We start from the raw sequence: 24000 nt of genomic DNA, 5'->3' as shown, positions 1-24000 counted from the left end.
CCATGACTAAGCCTTCTGCTAACATGAAATGTAAATATTGTCATTTAAGACCTTTTCTCTGGACTGTTTATGTAAATGTGAATAAGTTATCTGTGAAAAGCAAGGGAATAAACAAAATATATAAAATGCAATGGTACTGAATTCATATATTTATTAATGCCATTTGCTGTACAGTACTACCTCAGCTTTGTACACAGTACTCTCTCAACACACGTAAAACAAACACACGCACGCACACACACACACACACCACACACACACACACACACACACACACACACACACACACACACACACACACACACACAATACTATTCTGCATACCAAATAAGTACTGTGACTGAAGGCTCTGTCATAAGGAGATTATCACAGCTCAAGATACTGCTAGATTAAGTGGGGAGGAATGGGGTTACATATGAAAAAGATCTTTGCAATCACCAAAATTCAGACACTGTTACACCATACCCCATTGTATGAGAAATGTATGTTCTTGATTTCTATATTATACACAACACTGCTGTAGTTATTAGTTTGTAGGTATGTCACAAACTTTGACAGCAACATATAAATGATTGTTCAAATTTCCAGACTTATATTGAGTTTTAAACTAATCTAAAAAGATTTTCAAAGATTCAAAGTTGGCAATGAAGTTTAGTTCAGATCAAGCTTAATCTATGGCTACATAATCTAAAATGATTCAAGACTGTTTAAATCTTCAAATATTCTATCTGAATGATGTGTGTGTGTGTGTGTGTGTGTGTGTGTGTGTGTGTGTGGTTAAACTGAGGTCTCCAAAAGCTCTCTGATGTTTATCAGGATTGAGCATTTTTAAAGGGATTTTGTCAGTTGACAGCTGGGTGAATGCGTGAGGACCTGTGATGGGTGAGGGGCTGAAGAATGCTGAGAGGATTAGGCTCATATTCTGCCAGTGGCTGTCACTTCATCAATGGACTCTCAAGTTCCCCAGAGACTGTTTCCCTATACTGCCTCACTAAAACCTTCAGTGGGTAAAGAGGTTAGGAAGGGTGGTGGTGGTGGTGTGTACTGGAGATTTAGGGGTTAATACTTGACATGTGTGCTATAATGTTTGTTGTAGGTTTGCTAACAGGGTGTTAACTGAGGATGTAAGCATATCAGAGAACATTTTTGCCTATCAGTATCAAGAAGGTTTAAAGTTAATGTGTCTTAGGAGATTTATTTTAAACAGATATTACTTATTATGAAGCTTAAATTACAAATAGTGTAATTTAAGTGATGGAATCTTTCAACTGTTTCAGGATGTGAGTAAACATGTGGCCTAGATTTCAGAGAGCAAAGGCAATGTAGTATTTCTGATTTCTCTTGTATCATGTGGTAGTAAACTATAATAATATTCAGTCACACAGTGGTGCAGTGTGAATGCAGGATGGTGTAATTGTTCTGCGAAACACTCATGCCATCGCCTGCCAGTTTGAGCGCAGTTCTGGCTGCAGAGACACTGGGTGGACTCACATCCAGATTCTTTTGTTCTGAACTCAGTTGGACATAAAAGTTTTCACAATATAACCCCACGTTTCCAAAGTAGCGTGAACTGCTGCCTCCTTATCTGGCCATACCCTCACTCTTCTGCCTGCTAACTGCAGCAAAACAATACTTCCACAGTACTGCAAGACTTTGATTGTTGGCATGGTGTTACATAATTCCAGGAATTACTGACAGGCACGCAAATGCTAAATCCTTCTCCACACTTCCTGAGGAGTAGATGAGACAGACTCTATATGTGCAGTCCGCCTCTGTCTCCCTGTGACTTGGGCGGTAATCCTGACACGCACTGTCTGCATTTTTTTTTTTTTTACTATCTCTGTTAAAGCGCATTTGCAGAGCATTTATCTCTCTAATGTAAACCAATTTAGTTATAAGGGTTAGGCAAACTGTGGGAGAGAAAAAGTCCAACCAAGCAGAAGCTGAGTGGAAACGATGAGCGTGCAGTGTTGCAATGAAAAGAGCGTGATCAGAAACGAGAATGCATCCTGCTGGAAAAGACTCTGAAAGAGCCCAAACCTGGATCAGTGAACTGTTGAGTCACAGAATCTTTCACATCATTACCGTCTGATCCTGCTTTACGTGGGTGTGCAGATGTACGTCTTCAGTCCTGCTGCAAGAGAACCACTTTGTGGTGTAAAGAACTGCATTCACCTAACTTCCCTATCTCTCACTCCTTTACTGGTTAAACTTCCCTATCTCTCACTCCTTTACTGGTTAAACTTCCCTATCTCTCACTCCTTTACTGGTTAAACTTCCCTATCCCTCACTCCTTTACTGGTTAAACTTCGCTATCACTCACTCCTTTACTGGATAAATGTCCCTATGTCTCACTCTTCCGTTTCTCTTTCTCTCATGTCCTTAGTTTTAGTTAGAGACCTTCTCAATGGTCCTGGGTTCAGTGGACGGATTGTTAGGTGTTTTTAAAAGATTGTGTTCTCATCAGACAAGTAGCGCCTTTCAAAGGCTTTACAAAGTTTTCTTCTTCTGATTTTGCTTTAAACAGTGTTCCTTTTGTCAATGAGACACAAAAGGTTTTTGGGGGGAGTTTTGACACAGCAATTTCACAGGAGCCAATTAATTAATTCTGACAAACAGGTGAGATGAAAAACTCATCATTTTCAGTTCTGGTCCTTATGTTTTCCTGCTTCAACCTTACCTGACATGTTTCAGAAGCACAGCTGAGCACAGGGCTGCTACAGGAACAGAACTACCAACTAAGTCATTTACATTACATTTATGGCATTTAGCTGACACTTTTATCCAAAGCAACTTACAATTATGACTGAGTACAACTTGAGCAATTGAGGGTTAAGGGTCTTGCTCAAGGGCACAACAGTGGCAACTTGAACTAGCAACCTTCTGATTACTAGTCAAGTATCTTAACTACTGAGCTACCACTGCCCTCATTTCCCATATAGGATCATTTCAGGACCAGACAAGGCAAAGTAGGTTAAGGTGTTCCATACTCCCTGTCATGAAGAGTTCAGCCATTTGAATGCAAGTACAGTGCAACCCAGCCACAGGCAGTCAGCACTCTGACCGCTTTGCTTTTCTTCCAGCCAGGAGATGCAAATGAAAGCATGTCCAATTGTAAATGCCACATGACATTAGGGTTACATAAGCCTAACCCTAGTTAGGTTCACCTCCAGCATTGGTGAGTGTGCCTCTGCAACACCATAACTATTCTGCATACAGTGTGAAGTAGCAGAGTGAAAATGGTACATTACAAAAGGAGAAGTATTCAAATATTTTCAACATTGTCCTCAAAGAGCAAGTAAGGTGGGAGAAAGGTGTCATAAATGATATCTTATTATTGCTGCTGTTTTTTTCCAGTACAGTCATCCTTTCATACACATATACATGCAACAGCTTCTCAAACTGCCAATGTCAAAAACATAATGGATTCTGGTTACTGAAAAAAGGATTAAGTTTCCCATTCTCTGTAATTATACATCAGATGACAATACATGATGCCCTCCGAACATACTGAAGTCAGAATTCTTGCTTTTGCTATACAACTACTAACTGTAGAACCTTGTACAGCTACTAAGTGTAGTTAACCATTCAACTAGTAACTGTAGAACCTTGTACAGCTACTAAGTGTAGTTAACCATTCAACTACTAACTGTAGAACCTTGTACAGCTACTAAGTGTAGTTAACCATTCGACTACTAACTGTAGAACCTTGTACAGCTACTAAGTGTAGTTAACCATTCAACTAGTAACTGTAGAACCTTGTACAGCTACTAAGTGTAGTTAACCATTCAACTACTAACTGTAGAACCTTGTACAGCTACTAAGTGTAGGTAACCATTCAACTAGTAACTGTAGAACCTTGTACAGCTACTAAGTGTAGTTAACCATTCAACTAGTAACTGTAGAACCTTGTACAGCTACTAAGTGTAGTTAACCATTCAACTAGTAACTGTAGAACCTTGTACAGCTACTAAGTGTAGTTAACCATTCAATTACAAAGTGTAAAACCATATACAACTACTAAGTGTAGAAACATGATAAGAAAAACCTTAGGGCAACTCTACAGGGCCACACCTTTCAAATTAAATTTTTAAAATTATATATGTTACACTGGACACCTTCTTATTATTAGTTAATTTTATATTTGTTCACTTTATATCAGTTACTTTTACTGGGCTACTTTTGAATAGAAAGTTTTTGTGAGTATTGTTGCTGAAGTACTCCCATAAACAGAGAATTTGGTGAATAAGGAACAGATCTGCTACAGAAGATCTTTTAACACAAAGATTTGTTTTAGTTACACAATCTATATGGAAGACAGTCTACAGTTTTCTTTTGGCCTAAATTCACTGTTACAAGCTCAAATCAGTCAGTTGTAGAGTTAGCATTCATTAAATATGCTATAGTCTAAAATTGACCTCACACTTTATGAGATTTCTTTCGCTAGCTAAGTAGCAATAGCCAGTAATATATTACTAGAATAATTTTTAATTAAAAAGTAAGCAAACAAAAAAAATAATTAAATAAAAATTTATATAACATAGCAACAATGTTTTAGTGATAAGTGCTAAAACAAAAAATGTGTTGTTAAACATTTTTTGAGTGTGTGGTGAAGGCATGTTTGTGTGTGTTAGTATGTGTTTGTGTGTTTCTTCCTGACAGAGAGCTTTTCCACTTCTCTCATGAAACGCAGACACAGCTCATCTTGCCATGGCAGAGACACACACTGCACTGCTACTGGCAAGCCCACACTGTCCTGCACCGCCTGCAAACACAAAAACACACACACACACACACATACACACACACATTCACGAATATACACACACACACTCATGGGCATGTATGTATATACACATACACAAACACACACGGGCATACACACACATGCACAGGCATATATATACACATTCAAAGGCATTTGCACACAAGCATATATACACACAGAGACACACACACACAGACCCACCCACAACCACACAGGAATGTACACACAAGCATATATGCGCACCCCCCCCCCCATACACAGACACACACAAGCACACACACACGAGCATATACACCCACACACAAGGTCAGAAACACACAAACATACAAATCACCATCTCTAGTAATTACTGCTGTTCAAAGACACAAACAGTGCCACATGTGGTTGTTTCATTCTATGTATACAAGCCTAACACTGACCCCTAACCCTAACCCAAGTTTACTACTACTACTTCACTGCCATCCTCTATAAATGCAGAAATGCTGCCTCTCTGTGGTAAGAGTCTGCATCGTTACTGGCTGTAAATCATACCTCCTGTTTCTGCAAAATCACATCCAATGTTGCAAGATTGTAATATAAATGCTGTGATTAACTGGCACTAAACATTTCATATTTCCATGTGACGTGGGTAGTGCTACTTGGTTTTAGCAAAAATTCTATGTTTATGTATGATTATTTTGTCATGGAAAATGTGCAAAATACTATAACCTCAAATAAAAGGAGACTGTCGTTAGCTCATATGCATCTGCAGTCCCAGGGCAGGTAAATATGACTAATACTAAAAACACAATAAATATGATCAAATATGATCAAGGCAACAAAATCTACAATCACAATTAAATACAGAGAGTTAGAGTTACATAGACAATTCACAGCCCTACTTTATCACCCCCCCCAGCCCCAAATACACACATCCACAGCAACAATACACACAGTCCTGAAAAAAGAGCACAGACAACAGTCTGTTTATGTTAATGCAAACTTGACTGATGACTGAGGGAATAATGATCCCATGATATTCATTAGAACCTTCTTGGATTGGGCTGTGCGCTAATACAAAATACAAAAAAAATGAGAGAATTCCTGAATGGTCTTTGGATAAGTCTTTGCTGTGGCTTATTTAATAAATTATTTAAAATGCTACACTTATTAAGTACCTTTCTCAGAACCAAAGGTGCTTAATAACAACAATCAACAGTCGACTTTTACATCCACAAAACAGCGGTGAGAAGCAGAAGCCAAGTGCTCACAGCACACTGTCAACTGGTAACTGGTATTTAGTATTAAAGTATGTAACAGGGTTTAAATCAACATGAAGTATTTAACAGGGTTGCATCAACATGAAAATATAACAGAATGTCTAAATGAATATGACAGCCCTTGATCTGATGGTTGTAATGTTAGCCACTGCATTGTAGTTACACTGGATCACTCTGATACTTCAAACAGGATCACTGGCAAATGTGCCTCCTGTAGCTCAGGTCCTAGAGCTGTGATTCCCAGTGAACACATGGGATCAGAATTACACTGGTAAAGATGTAAGATGCTCTGGTTAACAGCATTTGACAAATGCTGAAAATATGTTGTTCCTAACCCTAACCCTGTTGCCTCCAGCCTGCATACATGACAAACTCAGGGTACGACCACTTAAACCTTTCAGGGTATTGCCACATTAACCTTGAGGAAGAGTTTGTCCCAGATGTCCGCAAAGTTCCCTCTGTACCGATTCATCTGGGCTTCATCGTCGGCGGTCACTGTGGTGACAGGCACCACCCCCGCAGGGAAGTTTAGCAGGTTGTACATCACAGTGTAACTGAGGGAACCTACACAAGACAGATACAGACAAACAGTCAACGATATTGTAGTCAGTGATAAAAGGGTTAGATATAAATGGAAAAGTCCAAATTTAGGCATGTGCAGATTGGATTGTAGGACATTATGCACACAAACAACTGCTGCTCTTTTGCCCTCAGTGTTGTTTGGAGAGGAACTTGCTGGGTCTGACAAAAATATACAGAACCTATGAAATAAACTCAAGCAATTTGATTGTCATTGAATAGCTACTTGACTATGTCATGAGTAAAGAATAAACGTTAATTCTTGAAAACAAAACTATGAAACTATGACGAAATGTCTCTAATTTGCCTCTATAAAGAATACATCTACATAAATGTCAGTAGTGTCTGTACAGAGATTCAAATTACAGACAGAAATTGATGGCCAACAAACTGATAGGAAATAAAAATGCAAGTTCAGCCCTAACATGCTAAGAACAATGTAGACCATCCCCTAAACAGCAATAATGTCTATAAGATAACACATACTGAATAAATGTGTTATTTTCTATTGGCAACTCAGTCTATGTTTTGAAAACAGTAATGTATTTACATACTACCAGAAAACAGGTAGAATCCACTGTCAGGCACTGGGGCAAATAACATTTTCAATAAAAAGTAAAAGAGGCAAACTGTAGTAGAATGTGGTACAGTACTGGTGAGCATTCCACTGTAGTAGAAGTTGTAGGCAGGTCCCAGTACAGGGCAGAGCAGAACATCCATCTCCAGTCTCCTCCACTCTGCGATGACCTCAGAGATGTAGTCCTACCCATACAAACAGAATATTGCACGGGACTGCATTTCCCAGTAAAGCAACAGACAGGGACTCGTATCAAATTCATACTGCTACCTCAATATTTTTGTGTTGCTCCCACATGTCTGTCACAGAGCTATAAAAACACATAGCAGTGCATAATGAACCTTTTAGTAATAAAATATAAAATACAACAGAAAACCACAAATTTGTATTTTAGCCATCCAACTGCACAGTGTACAACAGCAGTTTTTAAACCAGAAAGCCACACGCAGCAGTACCATTCCTGGCTGGTTAAATATGCATAGCTGATATGGAAAAGCTTGTGAAGAATTATATTTACTGTATTCACTTTAGTATTTAGTATATATTTACTGTATTCACTTTAGTATTTTTGGACTTACTTGACTCCACAAATTGCATTCATAGCTGAGGCCATGCGCGGACACTAAAAGGGAAATGAAAGTGTATGTATGTATGTTAGTTAATTAATTCTAGACACTGCACCGTTTTACATGGTAGTGCCATTCACTGCATTCATTTATGGCACAATATCTGGTATTTTACAATATCTGATGTGACTGTCATTGCCACTGGGCCATAACCCTTTGTTCATACCCTTCCTTTCTGCACTGTGTGCATTGCCGTTGGCACTTCTGATTAGATGTAAACTGCATTTAACTGCTCATTAAAAGTAAACTGTCAGATTACACTGCATATAAAGCATATTTACTGAACATAAAAATACATACACACATACAATATTGCAATATACATATATATATATATATATATATATTGCAATATACATACATATATATATATATATATATGTATGTATATTGCAATATACATACATATATATATAGCTATATATATATATATATAGCAATATATATATATAGCTATATATATATATAGCTATATATATATATATATATATATATATATATATATATAGATAGCTATATATATATATATATATATATATATATATATATATATATATATATATATATATAGCTATATATATATATATATAGCTATATATATATATATATATATATATATATATAAATTGGCTTAACTCACAATGGGTCTGAGAAAAATAGAGAGAATCTTCTTAACAAAGCGAGGAATACTATAGGTGATTGCCTGGGGTTGTAGACATGGGTCAATGGGGCCTTCCTCTCTAAAATCACACACATACAGTAACAGTAGCGATTAGATTAATTTTGCTGATGACTCGCAATAGCTGTGAAAACTCTTAATGACTAATAAAGTGAATGAAACAGATTTGACTTACAAGTAGCGAAGAAGAGTAGTGCCTCCATCAGCGAGAATACCCTTTGTGGCATACTCATGAATGGCCATGAACAGCCTTGGGGGCTGGAATGGAACAAGCTACAGAGAGACAAAGAGAGAGAGAGAGAGAGAGAGAGAGAGAGAGAGAGAGAGAGAGAGAGAGAGAGAGACACACACACACACATGTTCAAAACAACTGACTGCATTCTGAACAAAATGTCTGCAATGGTAAATTCACTTCACCAGAATAAAACAGGAGGCCCATAATAGAGTGTTCTACAGTAGAGTGGTTATGGTATTGAATTTGCTCCACTTTCCACTTGCTCCTGTTGCAAAGCCAAATGTCCGGGATGTGACAAATAACTGAGCATGATCACTCACCGTGTGACCTGCTTGTTCCAGAAGTTTCTTAGTTTCTTGCAGGGCTCTGGACATGCTTGGAGATGGCTGATGGTACCCATCATTGTCATAGTAACCAATCCTCAGGTGTTCTGTGCTGTCATACACCTGTTTAGTAAGTGAAGGACTGATTGGCTACTGAGAGACTCCACAAACATTGTCTGCATTACCGAAGCACATTGAATGCAGTACCTGCTGGTTGAATGGTAATGGAGGAATTGTTGGGTCCAGACTGAACATGTCCGTGCTGAGCAGTGCCCTCATACACAGAGCCAGACTCTCCACATCTCGGGCCATGGGGCCAATGGAAGACGGCACTATAAAGCATATTTTTAGTTGTTTTTATCCTATGATGATCATTTTAAATTAGCCAATTACACCCAGTCATCTGTAAACTTGTAGTAACATGATGTAATAAACCATTGCCATTGTACTCCACCTGATTTTATGCCTTTAACACAAGAATTTACTCCATGTAAACTGCAGTGAAAGGAGACAAATCAAAAACAGACAACTATTTCATTTTTTTGTTTAAGTTATTAATATGCAAATATTCAGTTTTTCTCTGAAAACTATTACTGCCCTTGATACATCAGCATGCATAAAAACCTTATCCTGTTGAATGTAGGCTTGAAGCCACAGATGCCACAGAAGGATGCTGGGATACGAATACTTCCAGCAATGTCGGTGCCCAGACCCAGAATGGAGCCTCCTCCTCCAATCAGAGCACCCTCCCCTCCAGAAGAACCACCACATGTCTTCTGAAGATTATGTGGGTTCACAGTCATCCCATAGATTGGGTTGCTACATTCATAACTATAATCCACAGAAATCATTAGATTTCAGTTTCATAGCATAGTGAGAAAATCAGTGTGTTGAGGGTGATTGGTGAAGGCTGGAGTTTCTCACTTTAGCAGGCCCTGGGGGATGTTGGTTTTGATGAAGGGGACTGCTCCCTGCCTCTTCAGGACTCTGACCACCACACTGTCATTTAATGCAGGTTCATTCAGCTTACACAACACTCCACAAGAAGAGTCATAGCCCTATATGCACAAACACACACACACACACACACACACACACAAAAACACACACTAACATGTGACTTCCCTTGAGTTATACTAAAATGGAGGAATCCTATGCTAAACTATATTAAAGTGCTGTATTTTGGTGCATTATTACAGCTTAATGATAATGACACAGTTTAGTTATTTTGGCTCTATACACCAGAACACCAGCCTTTCCAAGTGATAAATTAAACGTATGATGACACTGTACAATTGTCACAGTAGACCGGTCATGCAGCAGGAGGGACGCACCCACTCCTGCTCCGGACCGCACCACACACCTGCCGCGCTCACAATTACTGTTTTACTAATCCGACGCATCTGATCCTTATTTCCCTCTTTTGTTATTTAAGCCCACAGATACCTGAAGTAAGCACCACGCATTAGCGGACTATCGACCAACACACTGAAACATTGTCCACGCTGACTTCAGCATGTGTTTCATTTCCCTTTTTCTCACTGCTTCACAGTCTTAGAATTATGGACAATAAAGAACTCTTTATTGTAACCTTGCCTCTGTCACAACAATACAGTATTTCTAATTGAAAAAGACAATCTAGACTAAATCTGGTAGACATTTTGTTACAATTATATTAATTTACTTCCAAAGGAACATTAACTTTTTACTTTATAGACACTTTATTATATTGTGGATTTTATTTGAATAGACATACTTGCCATTTTAACCTTCAATTGACACTTAATGATCCACAGTGAAATGAAAACATGTTCATAGAGCATGTTCGTTGAGCGGTAAAGAGGCAGACGCATGTGCGGAGAAGAGCGAGAGTTAATAGGGGCAAATCCAAAATCAGAGTCGTTAAAGCAGTCCAGGGTCATAGAGCCAACACGGAGAGCATGGGGATACATGATAAACACACACGAAGGCAAAGGAAAGCAGGCTATAACTAAGGCTAGAGAAAACTCAGGGCTAGGAAACACGGAGTACAAACCAACACAACCATACGAAATAAACATACAACCCTCAAACCTACCATTCAAACACATTCAAACGAACAGCAAAAAACACAGAGATCAAGGCAGGGTTTAAATACAATCAACTAAATGAGGGACAGGTGTAGAAAATCAAATGAGGGGCAGCAAAAACTAAACTATGGAACAGAACTAAAAAACACAAGACAGGGAAAACACGGAACACAGGACGGACTGATTGTGACAGTCTTCTTGGACACATTTCTGCATTTGGGATGTTTACCCCATTCTTTCTGGCAGTTCTCTTCAAGAACCATCTGATTAGATGTGAGCATCTATACTGTGAATTGCCATCTTCAGGTCTCTCCACAGATGTTTGATGGAGTTTAAGTCAGGGCTTTGGCTTGGCCACTCACAGACATTCAGAGACTTGCCATGAAAACTATTACAGTGCTGTTTTGGCTGTATAGTCTTGGTCATTGCTGTGTTGAAAACACAGCAGAGTTCCTTACAGTCTTCAAATGCAGAGTGAAGACCCATCTATTTGTGGAATATATAAATGCCCTCTGACCCTGCTCCTATGTCAACTAACTGAAAAAAGTCCTTATTGTAGGGTATTGTTTATTACACTGATGTTAACTAACACACTCTAGTACTTATTGTTTATTGCACTTATCTCTGTCTAAGATAGAGCTTATGTGTTTTGCACTTCTAGTCATCAGCAGTGATCCCTGTATTCTACAGTATTCTAGTTCATTGGTATCTTGGACTCTAACCTACTGTACTATACTAGGATGTATTCTATGAAGAAATGACAAAGCACTTTTGAAAGTCACTCCGGATAAGAGCGTCAGCTAAATGCCGTAAATGTAAATGTAAATAGGTGCACTGACTTTAGTTCAGCAAATACTTTAATTGCATTTTATTTGTATTGTCAGTGACAGGCATTTTGGAAATGATTAACTAGAGGGCATAAGGTGAGGTTACCCCCTAAATGAAGGGTTGGGTTAACCCCAATGAAGGCTGCAATCACTGAATGCAAAGAGTTTGCAACCAATTTTAACATTATTTATTTGTTCTGTTCAAAACAGGCTGGGCAGTGATTCCTATAAAGTTCACCAAATATAAATAGCCTTGAATTAAAGCTGACATTCTGCACATTAACCTCATATTCACTCTTTTATTTCAAATTCAAAGTGCTGGAATGTAAGGCCAAAACAAGCAAAAAATAATGTCCCAGTATACCTACGAACTGCACTGCACAGCAAAAGGAAACCATATTTGGGTAACATTCCCTCTCTCTGTACCTTGTACCCGATATTCTCCTTGAGGCTGACAGGAACCCCATAGAGAATGCCATTCCTGTGGGACTCAATGTCTTCCAGCTGCTTCAGACTCTCCATGAGAACATCAGTGCCACAGTTTAGTTTCTGATTCACCTCCAGAGCCTGTAAACCAAGACACAGCACAGGAGTCTTTAAGCATACACCAAAACACAACAGTTTCATCGCTTCAGGGATCTTTAGAACATTTTATACTTAACTGCACCAAGAACCAATTTTGGGCTCATATTGGAGAGGGGTTCGTTATCACTGGTTTGCTTTCACACAGAAGAATTCCATGGAACTGAATATCGATTGCACAATTCCATACATCACTTTTCTGTGCCCAGGTTTGTAAACTGTTAGCCACTAGGTTTATCTGTTCACTGCTTTTTAGTATTTTCCTAAAAAATGAAGAACAGCACTTTCTGGATATATGGTACTTCACCAACCAGGAGCACATGCAAATAAGGATCCATAATCATGAAGAACTTTTAGTCATGCAGGCCATGTGTTTTTGTGATGTTGTCAGTACACGCACTCACTGAGTGAGTTTATTACAGTAACCTTGCTGCAGTCCTATGAAAGTGTGATTTTATTACAACTTGATGCATAACAATGATAATATGAGACTATCATATGGCCAGCCAACATGAAATACACTGCAGTCCTTCCCTGCCATCATGAAACTTGATAAGTGACCTGAAAAGTGCAAGCAGTCACTTTACAAAATGAAGCAATCAAGACATCACATATGCGGAGCAGAGAGCTTGCACATTTGCAGCAGATCGTAGTAGAGTTTGCTAGGAGCAAACAGCAGACTGCCAGATTTCAGCAGGACCAGAGATTGGTTCTCTGGACCACTCCCTGGATCGAAGACTGCATTTCACCAAATGTACTTAACTTGCTGAGCAAGTGGTCCTGGGTCCAAAAAAACCCTTTAGTGTGAAAACACCTTTAAACTACTGTAAACATCATATTTTTCATCTTGACATTATTATTAAAGTCTGCTTGAGAGAAAACATCCAGACAGTTTTTCTTTTTTCCTGAGATTTGTCCTTGTAACAGGAAGATAAGCATCTGGGAGCAATGATTTGTAGCTGTTGGTTTCAGCCCTTTAAGCAGTTTTCTGTCTTTCTCAAGATGCTGCATGAACATTTGAATCAATGTCTTGTTAAATCTTATGCAAATTGTAACTCAAAGTTTATACAGTATGAATGATAAAAATATATCTATTGCAGTTACCAATGAGATTGATAGTTTTTTTTTTGTTCTCAATGCAACATTATACTATATGCATTTATGTTCTGTCTGCTTAGAGTGAGGTGGTTGACATCACTTCATGGATACAGCCTATCACTTGAACCTTCAACCCTGGCAAAATCCCTGCAAAAGCATCTGCTGTACATCCCAGGAACTCCCAATCCTCACAATGACCATTTCACTGCGTGTTATACTGTGTATGACTATGTATGTGACGAATAAACCGAACTTGAACTTGACCTCACAGTGCTTATAACCTTGGCATAACTTTGAATGACCAGTTATCGTTCTCAACTCATGTTTTAAACCTGACACAGTCATGCACATTTCTCATTTAAAACTTGCAAAATAATTTGACCCTAATAATATAATAAGCCACAATTTCTGCAACTCGGTACTTGCTGGTCTTCCTGTATGGGCCATCAGACTTCTACAACAATATGACTGGTTCAAATGCAGACTGAAGACTTTTTTTGGATTATTTTACCACTAATTGACCACTAATACAGCCCTATTGATTAGGTGATCACTTCTAGCACTATTGTTTGGAATTGGACTTACTGTTCGATATTGTATCTTTTCATTGTTCATTTATTTCTAGACATCAGCATGGATTCCTGTATCGAGCAGTATCTTATTTCAATGTTCAATCTGACTCTAACCTGCTGTACTGGCTAGGATACATTCTATGACAAGATGACAAAGCATTTTGTAAGTTGCTCTGGATAAGCGTGTCTGCTAAATGCTGTAAATGTAAATGAAAAAGATCTCCCAGGCTCACTATCACATAAAATAAAATACTGACATTTACAATCTCTGCTGTTTCTCCACATTAGACAGCAGAAAGAGCTACCACACTACCTGAGAAGGATTAACAACAGACAGCTTTGTCATATAAATAACTCATTAAGAATTAAATTTCATTAAGTGCATTAGATGGTCTGCCCTTTTAAGCATACATACATTTGTCTCATAGCAACTTTGAGGCTAAAATGATAGTACATGGTACTACAAGCAAGCAATGTTCAATTTCAATGTCTTTATATTGTCAATACAAAATAGCAATTTCAGATAAAGAGCTGCATATGGCATGATAAATCATTGACTTGGCACAATCATAAAGGTGCTCTAGAATGCATTTATTTGGTATTTTAAAATTGTCCCTCTGATGCCTATATAAAATATACATTTTATTGGGGTAAAAATGCTCAGATGGAATCTCACATGCCCATTTACAGCCCTGTAATTGGCCCTAAAATGAAACAAGCTGCTACATATTTTTTTTTGGTTGTTGAGTGAATAATTGATGAGCTATGCTTCCACTGGTTTACGGCATGGAATCACAATGGCTCAGATAGAAACAAGAGCTGAAAATCAAATCACTACTTAACTATGAGAGGTGAACCTTGGAGCTTTTAGACATCCAGTTGCTTATTTGAATGAATCACAGGGAGGAAAATAAGATGGCCCTCAGTGTAAATAAAGTGTGTACAAGCTGAATAAACTGATCAAGAAGGCAGCTGTGTTGTAGGAGTCAAACTGGGCACTCTGAGGTTGTGGCATAAAATCAGACTCTGAATAAGCTGTAGGCCATTATGGACAATGCATCACACCCCCTGTACTGGACAAACAGAGAAAGCATGTTCAGCGGAAGACTGAAACAGCTGTGCTGTACGACAGAGCGCTGTGTGAGGATCTGTTCTCCCCACTGAAATAAGACTCAACCACGAGTCTCCCCCACTGCAGGGACAGATCTCCTGTTGTCTGAACTGTGCTGAGCTACACCATACTCTTTCACATCCGTTCAAACTATCATTTATATTATTATGATGCACTCATTTTCACTGTTACTTTTGTCTGACCTGCTACTAAGTTCACTTTATTTCTACTCTCTAGTCTAACCAATTTTGTCCTATTGTTAAAAAGTTTACTGTTGATTTACTACCTATTTACTCCATTAGTGCAATAATCACTTTGCAGCTCTTGTTTCTACTATGTACACAATCATTTATGTATACAGGCATTTCTCACTTGTGTTATGTTTTATTATCTAATGTTTTACCACTAAATATATTTCTTAATACTGATGTTTGCAGGCCCCGGAACACCTTCTATGGCTGCTCTTGCAGCAGTCATGCATGTAACTTATATAGTTATGTATATAGACCCTGCTAAGGTTTATAGTTCAACTGTACTGGACCTTTGGTCCTTTTGTAACTCCACTTCTACAATCCTGACCTATATATTCTTATGTAATGTATGAAATGTTCTCTTGTGCAATTTGTACACTACTGTGATGCTGCAATTTCCATCGGGATCAATAAAGTGGGCTCACACGACTTGATCTTACAATTGCTGCTTTTCCAACAATGTGGATATGTAAAGACACTAAATATGTGTGTTCAAGAGCCTCTGTGTGCATGGAAGTAAACAGGGTATATACAATTAGTTCACCAATTTTAGTTGACATTAGCTAACCTTGCTAGCTAGCTAGGTTAATAGTTAGCTAACTGACTGACTTGCTAAGCTTAGTGACTGAAGCTTTACTAGGCTAAAATTACTCCACACAGCTGCATTATGGAGATTTAAAGATAGATATCTTATGAATGCAAATTCGATGTAGATTGCTTTTACAACAATAACAATAACTGGATATTTGAGTTTAGCTAGCTAGCTATTGTCATTAATAGCTCAGTGCGAAGTTGCTAATGTTCATTATTTAGCTAAGATAGCTAGCTAAGCTTTCCGTAATGATCAAGCATCTTTATAAACACTTGAGTGGTTAACATTCTGCCAGTTTATTTTTTTTCAATGTATGGAGTTACCACTAAAAATTCACTGAAGTCAGCCACACAGAAGAGAAGGTAATGATAATGTATACAAGGCTAGACACATATAACCTAAACACATATGATTAACCTACCAAACACATATTAGACCACTAATGCATTAGCACAAATGCATTAGCTATCTTAGCTAAGATGTTGGTTATTAGCAAAAGGGAGCACTGCTGACTAGTTAGGTTAACTTAGCTAGGTTAGACAGACGACAAGAGAGTAAAATGAGAAATATAACCAATAACTAGATAGCAAATCAAACACCACTGCTGTAAGAGAACTGATAATAGACAATACTACTTTTTGTAATTCTTTTATTTTACAATCAGTTTTCAGTATAAAGGCTAGCTTAATTGGTTTTTACCAGTAGGAATTCTCTAAATTTTCTGGAATTTCCAGATCGATATCAGAGTTTTCCTTCAATATACTTGAATTCATATTTTTTAAAGGAAATTAACATGTTATTTTCATTTTATTTCACATAAATTTTTGCAGTAGCTAAGATAATGAAAAACTCTTCAGGGCAGTCTATTAGGTGGTGCTTAGCCTTTAAGGCAGAATTATCTGCTTCGGTGAACCAAGCAAATAAAATGGTACTAAGTTTAATTAGCAGAGCAACATGGCGGTATATTAACGAGTTCAGCTGGGCTGTTCTAAAGTGATCAAAGGATAAAAGACAATGGTGTTGTTTATAACTACTAACAAAGTCAATGGTGTGTCTGAGCCTGAGGAAGGTAAGATAATGAGATATTATCTGTTCGTTAATAAAGAAAGCGAAAGAGACCTTCCAATGTGCACAAATCTTGAGTTTAATATTATAAGATAAGATTCCCTTTATTGATCCCCATGGGGAAAATTCAGGTGATAGGGCAACTCCAGCACAGAATAAATAGAGTTAAAGGTAGAATTACAATAAAGTAAAAATAAAAACTATGGGGACCATTACTATATTATACACAATTGCTCAAGTGCTACCCCATCCCTTAGTGATACACACTGTCTAGTGATATGGAGTGTAATTAAAGTGACAGCGTGAAACAGCAGCAGGTTTACAACGTGGAGGACTACTGGGATTATAGACAATATCAGTGCCACAGTGGAATATGGTATAATTATTATAACATAATATATAGTATACGTTATGTTTTTATATATATACACATGTATATAAATAAAAAGTGCAGTTATGATATAACAGTAGTATATGTAGCTATAGGGAGGTATATGGAAAAAGGTACGAGACCACTACAAAATTATCAGTTTCTCTAGTTTTACAGTTGATGGGTATGTGTTTGACCAGGCTGAGCAGTTTTGTTTTATTCTATATGTCACGCCATCCGACACACATACAAACTACAATATCTATCATGCAGTTAGTCTTCAGGAGAGTGACTCATCCAATCATCAACAGTTCACCAGATCCTTATCACCTGCTTATTGAGTTCACCTGTTTTTCATGTATATAAGCCATCCCATAACTGTTTGTCATTGTGAAGTATTGCCTCCAGTTTACCTGTACATACTGAGCAGTCTATTCATGTTTCTGCTCTCCTGTGTTTTTGAACTGGTTTTCCTGTTTCGACTACGATTTTTGCCTGCCCCTTGTTGAATTTGTTTACCTGTGTTACTGCTCTATGTTTTTTTGGACTCTAATTGTTTACCTCTATGATTGCGATTACCCTAGACTGCATCACTCTGGTTCTGACCCTAGCTAGTTTAACCACCACGGATACGGATTACAATAAAACTCCTGCCTTTTATCTGCAAGTGTCTGACTGTGCTTTCATTGTTACATTATAAAACTACTGGCAGCATTTCTTCCAAATTCCAGATAAAAAGACTGTATTTTAGAGCATGTTTTTTTTTAATGGAAATTACTAATTGTCAAAATAACAAAACAGTCACAGAAATTTCAGACCACAAATAATGCAAAGAAAACAAGCTCATATTCATTTATAAACAACACAGTACTAATATTTCAACTTGGGATGAGTCAAGAAATCAATATTTGGTGGAATAACCCTGATTTTTAATCACCACTGACATGCATTTTGGCATGCTTTCCAAAAGTCTTTCACATTTATGTTGGGTAACTTTATGCCACTCCTGGCAAATAAATCCCAGGAGCTCTGCTTTGTTTGCTGGCTTGTGACTATCCATCTTCCTCTTGATCACATTTTAGAGGTTTTCAATGGGATTCAGGTCTGGACATTGAGCTGGCCATGATAGGGTCTTGATCTGGTGGTCCCTCATCCACACTTCGATTGACCTGGCTGTATGACATGGAGCATTGTCCTGTTGAAAAAAACCAATCATCAGAGTTGGGGAATATTGTCAGAGCAGAAGGAAGCAAGTTTTCTTCCAGCACAGTTTTATAAGTGGCTTGATTCTCTCACAAAGACAAATCTATCCGATTCCAGCCTTGCTGAAACAGCCCCAGATCATTACTGATCCTGCACCAAATTTCACAGTGGGTGCGAGACACACTGGCTTGTAGGCCTCTCCAGGTCTCTGTCTAACCATTACACGGCCAGGTGTTGGACAAAGCTGAAAATTGCACTCATCAGAGATGACGACCTTACTCCAGTCCTCTATGGTCCAATCCTTATGGACTTTCACAAACTTCAGTTTGGCTCTTCTTTTCATTGATGAAGGGTATTTTTTTTCTAGCTTTGCATGACTTCCTGTTTCGAATTGTCCTCACTGTGCAGTTCATCCCAGCTGCCTCATGCCATTCTCTTTGTAGGTCGCTTGACATCATCTTATGGTTGTTAAATGACATTTGAATGAGGTGGCGATCATCACGATCGGTAAAGAGTCGTTTTCGACCTTTGCCAGTCTGTAGCTGTTGTCCCATGTGTTTGCTGCTTGACCTTGTTCTTAAGAACCGCAGTTTTTGAAATTTTCAAGATGGAAGCAACCTGACGCTCACTGTATCCCTCTGCCAGTAAATCTACAATTGAACCCTTCTTTTCCTCATTAAGAACCTTTCTTTTCAACTCTTTTACATGGTCTGTAGCTGTATTTTGACTACACTTACTTTTTGGGTAGTCCTAGACCCACCACAGAGCTGGCTTTCCTCACCAGCTTATTCAGTTTGTCAGCCTCTCCAGCCTTGATCCCACCACCCTAACACACCACCACAAAAAGAGGACACTGATAGAATACCTTCAGCAATTTATTGCACGCCATCACGCTACAAGACAGGTCAGGCGCTCATGGATTGACAATAATAAAACAGTTTATGATCAACACGGTCCAGTCAAACAAATCCAAAAGGGCAAATCCAATCCAAATATATGGGCAAACAGGAATATCAAAGGTAAGGCAAAAATCTGAGTTAGAGCAAAACACAAGGAATGGTCACAGCACAAACACAGCAGTCAGAAAAGGTTGCTCGGTATGCAGTAGAACTAGCTGGCAATACTTCGCAATGAGTAGAAAGCGTATAAATAGGCTACATAAATGAGTAGGCACTTAATATTTCAGGAATGAGGATCTCCCTGGAGGATTCTGGGGCATGCAGTTCGTGGAGGTTCCGACAGGCTGCATGCCACACGCATTGAAAGACCTCAGCCTCCTCAGACAGAACAGCCCACTCTATCCTTTCCTGTAGAGGACATCAGTGTTATGTGTCCAGTCTAGTTTGTTATTTATCTGTACCCCAAAGTACTTGTAGGAGACCACCCTCTCTACTTTTGCCCCTGAATGAATACAGGAGCGTGGGGGTTTCTCTTCCTCTGATAGTTCACTATTATCTCTTTGGTTTTTAATGATGTTGAGTTTCAGATGATTTTTATGGCTAAACAACCTTGTTTAACCTTTATTATGTCTGGAATTAAAATGTGCAGAGCAAGATATCAACTTTCCTGGGAGTTATGTCAGTTCCATGTACTGAACTCCCTATACAACTATGCTAAGGTAAATACAGTTTTACATTCTATGGCACCTTTAAGATAATACTGAAATAATGTATAAGCGATCTAAAACTAAATATTGAAATAAAGTATATACAATCTTAAAGTAATGCTGAAATAATGCATATATAAAACCTATGCTGAAATGTAACCCTGAAAAATTCATTGTTTGCTCTGGGGCAGTGGTAGCTCAGTGGTTAAGGTACTTGACTTGTAATTGCTACTGTTGGGCCCCTAAGCAAGACCCTTAATCCTCAATTGCTCAAGTTGTACTCAGTCATAATTGTAAGATGCTTTGGATAAAAGAGTCAGCTAAAATGCCATAAATGTAAATGTTTGATCCCTTTGTCCACATACTTATCATTAACACAGTAATGAGAAGTCATCAAAGAGTTACATATAAACACAAATAAGTCATTATTTATATTTACATAGCACCTTTCTCAGACTCAATGATACTTTACACACAGAAATCATCTTTACAATCATTCACACACAGATTGGGGAAGGGGAGGAGGTTCAGACCAGAGCAGAGCAGCAACCATCACTGGACATACATGCACAGAGCTCCAGCCATCACTGGACATACATGCACAGAGCTCCAGCCATCACTGGACATACATGCACAGAGCTCCAGCCATCACTGGACATACATGCACAGAGCTCCAGCCATCACTGGACATACATGCACAGAGCTCCAGCCATCACTGGACATACATGCACAGAGCTCCAGCCATCACTGGACATACATGCACAGAGCTCCAGCCATCACTGGACATACATGCACAGAGCTCCAGCCATCACTGGACATACATGCACAGTCACACACAGGTCACATTCATTCAAGACAATTTAGAGTATCCAATCAATTTAATATCCATATTGTTGGACTGTGGTTTCCTCCCAGAGACCCCAGTGGAAACCCACACACACAGGAAAAACATGGATACTCCACCCAGACAGGGACTCAAACCCAAGACCTTAGTGCTGAGAGGGAAACATGCTGCCCAATTCTGTGCAGGCTACAGTTCCTATTAAACTGTACCACACTCTCCCCTTCTAAGTTTCTTTGTACTTTATTCCTTTATTAATGACTTTTATGCATCCCATTTTAAGTAAAATAATTAATACTTTTATTTTTAAAGTAGCTTACATTTGTAAAGTGTATGAATTGCACTATATAAATAAACGGGTCTTGCCAAGAAAACATCTCTGAAAGAAAACATTACATAAGAAACGAACGCACCTTTTCTATGTAGGCGTGGAGCACGGCCTCTGGCTGCAGAGATCCGGATCTTATTCGCTTAGTGAGCTCAGCTAAAGGAAGGCTTACGATGTTAGTCGAGTCTACGCCAGGATTCTGCAAAAACAGTCAACACAAAGTTAAATAGCAACTGCACGTTTTCGTCAAAATAAGTCTAAAACTTATTTTGATTGGGCCCTCCTAAATAACGCCGTATTAAATTGTCCGTTTTATTGGTCAGAGCAATATGAAGGAATTTTAGACTAACGTATATGGTTAGTAACGCACTATATATCGTTTTTACCGCTTTCTTAAATTCGTGCACGGCTTGTTCCGCTTGTTCAAGTGATGCAGTTCTCCTTTCTCTGGCGCGTAGTATTTTCTTCTGTGCTCTCTGATAACGCGTCCACTTTAGCAGTAATACAAGAACACTTGCAACACAAGCGAGAGCAATTACAACCTGTAGCAGTTGCTGATCCATGTTTAAAGTTTTCTTTTCTGTGTAGTCGGGGTAAAAACTGAAATGTTCGTACCAAAGCGCGTCCTACCAACCCAACCCTATCCTTGTGGCAAAAGAAGATGGTGTTTTATACTGTGCTTCACTGCTCGCTATCACCACACCCGCATGTCGGACTTTAGAAAACTCTTCTGTTTATCCTGTTACGCAATCACCGAGAGGCAGTTAACGTATGCTCGTGACGTACTTACCCCGCGAGCACCGTACGCGCATATATCAATAATAGGTTATCAATAATGCCTCTTTCCTGCACTGTCACAAGGCAGTACAGGGCAGTACAAATAAGTACTGCCCTGTAGTTCTACTACCTACTACAAAATGTAGACGGTAAAATATATTATCACATTGTACTGTATAGCAAACCCGTTGTTAGCAAGAGCGACTCGGTTCTTTATTTTAAAATTAATCATTTGCGTAAACGAAGTGTTCACCGATTCGTTTTGTTGAGCAACCTTATTCAGCTATTGGCGTACAGAACAATTGAGGATTTCCGTAATATCGCTCGGTAAATATTTATGTAACAATTCTTGACTATTTTGACTGATTGAGGGTGCTAGGACAAGCAAGGCTTTTTTCTTTACCGCTAGATTTAATTGCTGTACTTGTTGGATGAAAGCTTTTGAAAAGTAATTTAGTAATTTAGTAATGGAATAACCCTAACTTTAGTAGGTCATACCGAAGCCTATATTATAAAAACCTTAAAAACAAGCTGCTTTAAATAAATAATTGTTTTTCCTTTTTCATTTTCTCAGTTTTTATATCAAATCAAATCATAGTTTATTTGTAACATGCATAGTCGAGTATAACTGGCAGTGAAATGCTTTTGATGACTACTCTGCACTTAAAGGAAAAATACAGAAAACAAATATCGAAATAAAGAAAATATAAAGTTGAACTAAATAAATTCTAAAAAAAAAATTGAAAGTGAAAAGTATAAAAATAAAAAAGTATAAGACAAGCATAGAATTTGTCTGGTATTTATGTCCGTATTTATTCTATTTATTTGGTGATTTTATACTAACATTACAATTGCAAAGGAAATGCTAATTGCAATATTTATTTATTTTTAAAAAAGTTTTATAATAATCATTACAGTTGTGCTGATAAAATAAATGGTAGGCTTACTGGTTATATAGGCTTACCAGTTACAGTAGGTTATTAGTCATTAGTCACCTGTCGAAAACAGTTTTTGACTAATTTTGAGGAAACGTTTTTAGACAGGATTTTGGTAAATGGCCAGATCACCAGCATACACTCCGACCTTAGACGAGCTGGCGAAATGGTGCGCTGTTCAGTAATTATTTCAGTGAATTGAGTCGTGTGATTCAGATCTTTGAAAGACAGCATCAGTCCCCCCTGTCAAAATAAGAGTTCAGAACCGCAAAGTTCCTAGGCTGCCATTGATTCAGTGATCGTTTGCGACTGTAAATTCCTTTTATTGATATGTGTATATTAAATACAACGATATTTGTCGTACTTGTTGGAAATAAAAACATATAGAGCCACACATTAAAACAGTAAAATACTTTAATCCTCCAACACGTCAGTAAAAATAACACATCAATAAAATATTACACTTAAAATATTTACACTTAATAAAAATACAAATATTTACACGTAATGACCTTGCACTAATATTATGATAACACTGAGCTAAGGGGTGTAAAAGGGAAATATTTATTCACTTTAACAATGGAAGCAAAGAGAAAAGAGAGTATCCAGGGTGAGTTGCATCCTTCAGAATCCTTCTGACACTGTTCAAGCAGAGAGTTCTGAAGATAAGATGTCCTCCAGTGCAGACAGGGATCATCCAGTTATTTCTTGGGCAGTGTGTATGACC

The 24000-nt window shown here is 38.2% G+C and overlaps 1 protein-coding gene across 1 annotated transcript; it reads right to left on the bottom strand.

The window, feature by feature from the left end:
* Positions 1–4270: 4270 nt before the first annotated feature.
* On the bottom strand, positions 4271–22504 carry LOC113570363 (fatty-acid amide hydrolase 1). Its single transcript, XM_026998735.2, has 15 exons — positions 21948–22504; positions 21647–21760; positions 12369–12509; positions 9971–10104; positions 9671–9877; positions 9501–9541; positions 9254–9378; positions 9044–9169; positions 8664–8761; positions 8450–8549; positions 7762–7805; positions 7454–7493; positions 7260–7368; positions 6446–6591; positions 4271–4765 (listed from the first exon to the last, which is right to left on the bottom strand). The coding sequence occupies exons 1-15, from the start codon at positions 22122–22124 to the stop codon at positions 4631–4633; spliced, it is 1737 nt and encodes a 578-aa protein (XP_026854536.2). The 5' UTR covers positions 22125–22504; the 3' UTR covers positions 4271–4630.
* Positions 22505–24000: the final 1496 nt, after the last annotated feature.

Source organism: Electrophorus electricus, chromosome 3, assembly GCF_013358815.1.
Source record: "Electrophorus electricus isolate fEleEle1 chromosome 3, fEleEle1.pri, whole genome shotgun sequence".
NCBI classification, from domain to species: domain Eukaryota; kingdom Metazoa; phylum Chordata; class Actinopteri; order Gymnotiformes; family Gymnotidae; genus Electrophorus; species Electrophorus electricus.
This window is presented reverse-complemented; position numbering and strand designations above follow the sequence as displayed.